Source organism: Pundamilia nyererei, unplaced genomic scaffold (genome assembly GCF_000239375.1).
Source record: "Pundamilia nyererei isolate P.nyererei 1_Seehausen unplaced genomic scaffold, PunNye1.0 scaffold00068, whole genome shotgun sequence".
Lineage (NCBI taxonomy): Eukaryota > Metazoa > Chordata > Actinopteri > Cichliformes > Cichlidae > Pundamilia > Pundamilia nyererei.
In genome coordinates this window covers 982774-990069 of record NW_005187469.1, presented here as the reverse complement: position 1 = coordinate 990069, position 7296 = coordinate 982774, and the positions used below count along the sequence as shown (strand labels likewise).

General features: G+C 37.7%; 1 protein-coding gene across 1 annotated transcript in view; it reads right to left on the bottom strand.

Annotated features, from left to right (window-relative positions):
• The window catches only part of mcoln1a (mucolipin TRP cation channel 1a), a 24213-nt gene extending 17129 nt beyond the window's left edge, over positions 1-7084 (bottom strand). Inside the window, exons 1-2 of the mRNA XM_005736325.1 lie at positions 6944-7084; positions 168-524 (exon numbers count right to left, since the gene is read on the bottom strand). Of these exons, the coding sequence (XP_005736382.1) occupies positions 168-524; positions 6944-6974 (388 nt within the window). The 5' untranslated portion in view covers positions 6975-7084. The remainder of the gene's footprint in view (positions 1-167; positions 525-6943) is intronic.
• Positions 7085-7296: the final 212 nt, after the last annotated feature.

Here is a 7296-nt window from a genome sequence, read left to right as displayed (position 1 = left end):
GCACGGGGTATAGAGAATGATGTGAGGACGATAAGAAGCTGTGACAAAGAAAAAACCCTTATGTGGTGCGTTACTGTTACAGCCCCTAAACAGATAATGTTTCATATTTGATATTCAATTTGTGTGAATGTTGAAACTTCTACATCATCAGCGTGATTCCCATTAAAATGTACGGAACCAGAAATGTCTCCAAATCAAGAGCACCCCCAAAAAGAAATCAGCATTAAAGTATAATATATGATGTACCTGAGCGGTGACAAAAAAAATTTTGGCTAGCTGCAGGATCAGTTTAAAAGGATAGCGCCCCTTGGCATGATATTTATCACAAGGGCTCATAAAGAAGTATTTTAGCTTCCTGCAAATCGCCTCCTCTTCCTCTCCAGCGTGGACCCAGTGACATCCTGCTGCTGTGGCAAACCGGTGGTGGTTACAGTTGTTGTCATGACTGTTAATTTGATAGTCATCCTCGCCACTGCTGTCTGTGGAGCCGTAGCGAGTCACCGGAGAGGGAAGTCTTTCCCGCTCTGATAGGGGGGGGAAAAAAAAAAAAAAAGATTTTAATTTTTCTAAAATATATCTTTTTAAAAACACTCTTTAAATTGGCCAACAAGTTTACAATGAGACCCTGGTTGTTCGGTAAAAAATATTGTCCAATGTATCAGTAATTTACCAATAAACTGACCTGGTCTACTAATGCAACACGTTAGTTGATAATGGTGTAGAATATATGCAAGACTAGAACTGAAATCCAACATCTGAAGCAGACTTTGGTCCAATAGAACATGCTGTGAAATCTTTCAGGTCTGGTTTTCATTATTCACATAACACAGCATTGTATCTGAGGACTGGTATTCATCAATGTTAAGAAAGGTAAACCCACATGTGCAGCGTTTTTCTCGAACTACTGGAAACTTCTCCTGAACTTACTTTAGTTTACTCACTCTTCATGCAGTTGTTTTTTTTTTATTCATTTTTGAAAACGCAGCTTGTTCCTCTCAGTCAGTAACACTTTGATAATCGCAAAAATCTTTGCATTTTATTGACTTTAATATAATCTATATCAGATGCTTATTTATAATGATAACATGCCTTGTTGTGGTGAAATAAAAAGATGAACTTAACTGCTAAACTTAAATCACGATAAGCTGAAAAGGCAAAGGCAAAGATAAATTGTGGCAATGAAGTAATTATGCAAAACACAGAAATTCCTTTTTGTGCAATCAAGCAGTTGGGCTGCTTTCCTTGCAACCACGTGTTGCAAGGAAAGCAGCAGTCATGTGAATTGAGCAAATTTCACATATCTAAGTTTTTTTCAGCTGAGACAAGTCATTTATGGGCTGACTGTGCATCCAAGCATGATTGGTAAATGACTGGTAAAAGGAAATTAGGAAATGAATGCATTTTCTGTTATTTCTGACTATTGAATAAAATGTCCATGCTTGAGTAAATGAAACTCCACTTAACAGCATTTTACAGCTACAATGTTGGTGACTGAAAAGAACCTCTAGGCCTAAAAGTCCTCTCTTCAGGAATAACACTGCAATCATTTCCTGGAATACGTGATTTAATCTTCCCCAGACTACTTCTAGAAACAGATTCCTGAACACACCACGGTTTTCTTGGAACCCATCATAGTCCTCGTTGTGTCTAATACTTTCTCTTTATCTCAGATCTCATTATCTCAGTGAGGTCAGCTCTGCATCACACGATAGCTAACCTGTCCAACTCAGAGTCTATTCAGACTCATGTGAAAGAAGAAATGCTGCTCTCAATTAACCAACACGCTTTGAGTCTCTAACGTAGTTTTTTTTTTTTTAAATGACACGGATTCATACACTCCGTTTAGGTTTATTGAGTAGTTTTACTCTCCACTTTTTCCTTCTTGAGAAAAAAAATTGAAAAGTTTGTGAGAAAGTCTGAAACTCTATATTCCTGAAGAGACTGCTCTCCCAAAAGAGTCATAAGAGACTGTTGCAGATATCAAGTATCTGGTTTCTGCGATTGGTAAGAGATGATAAATCTGGCCCGACTTTGTTAGCCACGGCTAAGAACAGAGAAGTAAGGGCACACTGATTTTGACCTCGGCCCGATGATAAGGTGCTTTTGATATCAAATGCAAAACACACTGTGGTGTGATGTTTACGTGTCATGGGTTTTTGCAGTTGAAATTACACAAACAAGATGTCAGGTTTAGTTTTTTTCCTTCTATGACACTGGTTATATCAGATAAGTTACATATAGAGAGACGTTATGACGCTCATGAAATCCTTAATGTAAGTCTGATGGAGAGTTCTGGAACATCACAGATAGCAGCTGTTTCGCAAGCATATATCAATGACAGACAGGTACAGCTGTGTCAGGTTTTTCAGTCCTGTTGCCACAGGTGTCTAAAATCAAGCATCTACGCATGCAGTCTATCTTTACAAACATTTGTGAAAGAAGGGGTGGCTCTAAAGAGCTCACTGAATTCGAGTGTTGTACTATAAAAGGATGCCACCACTGTAAGTCAGTTCATGGACTTTCTTCCCACCTACATATTCCACAATTAACAGAAAGTGGTATTACTGCAAAGTGGAAGCACTGAGGAACTACAGCACCTCAGCCATGAAGTGGCAGACCACGTGAAGTTACAGAGTGGTGCACCACTGTGTGCAGAGGTGCATAGTGCGTAAATGTCACCAGCACACTCCTGACTCTGGCATTAACATCAGCAGAAAAACTGCGCCAGGAGCTTCATGGCATGGGTTTCCATGACCGAGCACTTCTTGTATCTAATATCAAATTTAGATAAATGCACTTTAAAAGAAAACCTTTTCTCTGATGAGCTGAGTGAAATGTGTGTTAATGTGCACGTGTGCAAATTAACAAAACCCCTGACTCTGTCGGCACTTTGAACTGAGCCAGATGCTTTAAAAAAAATGATAAAACTTCATCTGTTCACAGTAATCAGCAGCTTTTACATACTGCAGACAAACACACACACAAGATAATTATACAATAAATATCAAATATAAAATGATACAAAGAACGTGTCCATATTAAGTGCATATGCACATATCAAAACTTTTGTTTTGCCAATGTCCATACAGATCAATTGTATTTCATTCTTTTAAATGTTTGAAATAAATCAATCCTATCCATTCATCCACAAGACAATATATCATGTTTTAACACTGCCTTTATAAAAAAAAAAAAAAAAAAGCCCCACTCACACACTGTGACCCACAGCTAATACTTGTCACATGTTTTTTGGTTCGCTTACCCTGCTTATTATAAAGAAAGGAACAAAGAACAGGGTCATTCAGTTTGTTCGCTTTATACTGAGGAAACAACACGGTGGCAATAAACCTAAAACTCTTTACGTAATCTGTTTACTGACCTTTAATCGACAGTTATGAGTTATTTCTCAAAATGATCACTTGCAAGATCACATACACGATTGAATTAGGGAGGCAAAACCTGTTAGTCATACTCGACGTGTCAGCAGAGCAAACTACCAGCTTAGCAGTGTCTCTTGCAAATGGGAAGTAAAACAGGAGAAGTAAACCCTGTTGTGTCCAGTATTAGTCAGCATTACCTGTAAGAAGAAAGTTCAGCGAAATAACTTTACACAGCAAAGTTTGGAGCTGGAATAACGCCAGGTTTGTCGTGCAATATTCCTTCACTTAGTTTATAAGATTACCGTTCCTGAAAGGAAAAGCCTCTTTTTGCAAGTAATTACCCGTGACACAAAAGTAAACAAACAAGAAACCTCAAAAGGAGAGAACGGCTGTTAGTCTTACTTCTACTGACATGGATGCAGGCGGAAAGTTTTGACAGGTGATTGATGAATGGCTTCTTGGACTGTTAAAGGAGCAGTCCGCATGCTTTTGTTTCAAGTGACAAGCATATCTGAGATGTATTTAAATCAATGCTATAGTTTAAATGTCACAGTTTTGCTTTTTTATATCTAAGGTTGAGTAAAATACATTGCTTAATTTAGGAAATCAACAGTAAAAGGAGATTTTATGGAATCTGCATGTGGTAAACTGCAGTAAACCAAAGCCATATTTGTAGGGGTCACTTCCTGCTGTAACCAACACCTGCAGTTAACCTGTGAGAATTTCTAGCTGTAAAGTTAAATAAATAACACACCAATGAACATTTGGTGTTAGCACAGTATGATGGAAACAGTTTTTTTAATTATCTCAGCTAGAAAGGAGGCCGGGCTTTGGTTGCGTGCCTCGGTGAGAGGAATGTGAAGCATCCAAAAGAATCCAACAACTTAACATTTTACGCAGACAACTGGAGCAGCATTCATTTATATCTATGATCGTAGGAGTGCATTGATTGACATGGCAGATAGCAATCAGACAAACAAAAGTGGATGCAGGCCAATGACTAAGCCATCCCATTTGACACTTAAGAGACAGGATCTCAGATGCTGCAGAAATCTATAGAAATATCTGGCTCTTCTGGTTCACTGTCGCCTGTGGCACTCGCAGAAACACTGATAAAGTTGCCTTTCTATCAATCAAAAACTGGAAATCTCTCATATCAGTGTTTAGATCTAGTCTAGTTGTCCAAAGTAAAAGGCCACACACAGGCTAAGAATCAAACTCTTCCACTTATAAAAAAAAACTTAAAGGAAAAATCTTAAATGAAAACAGAAAGACTGGCAGCTGTGTTCAGGGTTGTTTTGCACGTAGGAAGTGATCCATGAGTGAACTTAAATTGGTCTTTGTTCTGCAGCAATATGCTTAACTTTAAGCATTTGGTTTAAGATCTTTTTCAGGTTTATCTTCTTTGGAAGTGAAAAAGCCCTGATAATGGTTTTATATGCTAATTTTTTTTATATAGCCATCTCTCAAAGTTCTGTTGCAAATATGTGAGAAACTAGAAGGTAAAGAAATACAAGTTAAAAACTCAACATCCATCCATTTTTCCTGTTTACAGGAATGTCATAAGGGTGGATCGGTGGATAACCCAACGCTCTCACACCCACAATTACAGATACATTTAGGATCACAACCTAATAGGCATTCCTTTGTTCAGAACCCACACACACAGGAAAAGCATGCAAATGCCACAAAAAAAAGGCTCCAGCAAGTCAGCAGGTTCGAATCCAGAACCTTCTTGCTGTGAGAGGACTATGGTAGTACTGCACCACGGTGCTGCCACTAAAAACAAGTTTAATGTCATTTTACTGCTTAGAAAAACTCAACAGTTTATCATAGTTCTAGAAATATTGTACACGAAGTCACGAAGATGTCTGATGTACAACCTGAAACTACAGTCTGTGCACATGAGTAACTTGTCACCAGCAAGGGGAGGGCGAAACAATCCTTAATTTTAAGTTATTGCTCATACATATTTTAGGAATATTTAACATGTGTCTCGTTGAGGTTTGTTGCTTACTGTAAGTTTTCAACACTGTCAGAAAGTCTCAAAAGGTTACTTCAGTTAAGTCAAATTTCTTCTCTTGAGGTCAAAAACAGACTTTCACTATTAGTTAGAAAATTCTCATCAGCATGTCTCACTGGAGCTGTACTTCATTTTATACACACTAATAATCCATCAGAAAACAGAGACTCAACCATGCATGTAAGTAGCTTATCAGACAGAGGCAGTGTGACTATGCATGAAAGACTTCGGATGCTGATTTCATAGGTTTGCTAAAAAGGGTGGTGGTCTTCATGGTTGTAGTGCAGGATTTGATCTGGGTTTGGGGAGACAGTCTTCATTACCAAAGTAATACTTTTCCTTCACTGGAAATAACTTTATACACTGCTGTACATTTTAATCTATAAAAACAGTGCATCATTTATCAGCAGATTCATATTGGCTGCAAAATAGTCAGTAAATCAAGTTTTAAAACAAATGAAATTAAATGCTGTACTCCCTTTAAACACTTTTGCAGTCCACACACAGCTTTCAAAAAGTAAAGTTTCAAAAGTACAAGAATGTACAAGAACACTACGACTGTCACCTTCTTATTCTGTTACTTCCAGTACTGATCCCCATACCCTTCCTATAATGTGAAGAGTTATTGGAAGAAAGGTTTGCTTCACAGGTTAGTTTGAGACTATGATTAGAGGGACCACTATCACTGGCATTATTATGTTGAAAACTGCATATGGATGATATTTTATTGGAGGATTTCACAATAACTACTAATTAGTACCAAGGCATCTAATTTTATTATAATCTAGTAATTACAGTCTGGAATGCATGCAGTTGAAGGTAAGATCATTAAAAACGAAAACAATGACATAACTAACAATCATCTTTCATTTTGATGGGTCTGTCAGAGTTTCAAGATTAACCAATAATCCCACCGTTCATACATCTTAGAGAAAGGACATTATAGGATGAATCCACACGAGCTAAACTTATGACAAAATACAAAGATATTAAATGCAGTGTTGCAAAATTAATAAAAACAGCAGATCTTTCTCTTTGTGTCATAATGTGTTTTTGATTTGCATTTATTGGTTTTTAATGCTCTGCGTTAAAACAGCGCCCCGAACAACTTCTGTGTTAATCTTTTAGAGTTAAACATGCAGTATATCATGTGATCATGTCCGAGTTGCATGTCTGATGGAGGAGCAAAAGAAGGAAAATCCCACTTTGTCAACAAGGATTCAAATATGTGGTCATGGAGCACAAAAAAGAACTGATGTTAGCGGAACATTTGGACACAAAAACCACTTGATGACACTGAGTGCTGTACTTAGCAGCCCAGAAGATGACAGAGCAGAAAAACAGTTTCGTTTGAGGTTGCAATGTTACTCAGATTTAAACTCATTACCTGTTAGCCTTTAAACACAAAAAATCAGGTTGAAGCTAATTTACGCATCGCAAAGAGCCAGCAGCAGGGGAGTGTACTAGAAACCAAAGTAAACAAAACCACAGTCGTTACGGATAAGATAAATTAAGTAGTTAAATGTTAGCGCTACATTACCAGAGGAGTCCTTCCGTCCTGTCGTAGCCATGTAGTTATCTGTTAAAATACATAAATAGGTGAAGAAAACGGTTAAACCTATCGCCAAGCGAGTGCTTTCTCGGGAGCTGTAACTGTTGATCACTGACGAGGTTAAAAACTAAAAGCGTTTCCGCTCTGTGCAGAGCACGTGACCTATATCAATTTTGACCACGTGACTCCTGCAGGAACCCTCTCGCGCTGACATTTTTAACAGTTTATATGGTTTTCTATTTTCTAATTCGTTTGACTATTTGCTTTCAGCTTAGTTTATTTCCGTTTCCAGAGTTTTCTTGTTTCAGGTTAATTTTTATTGTTTGATTATTTGTTTAAGT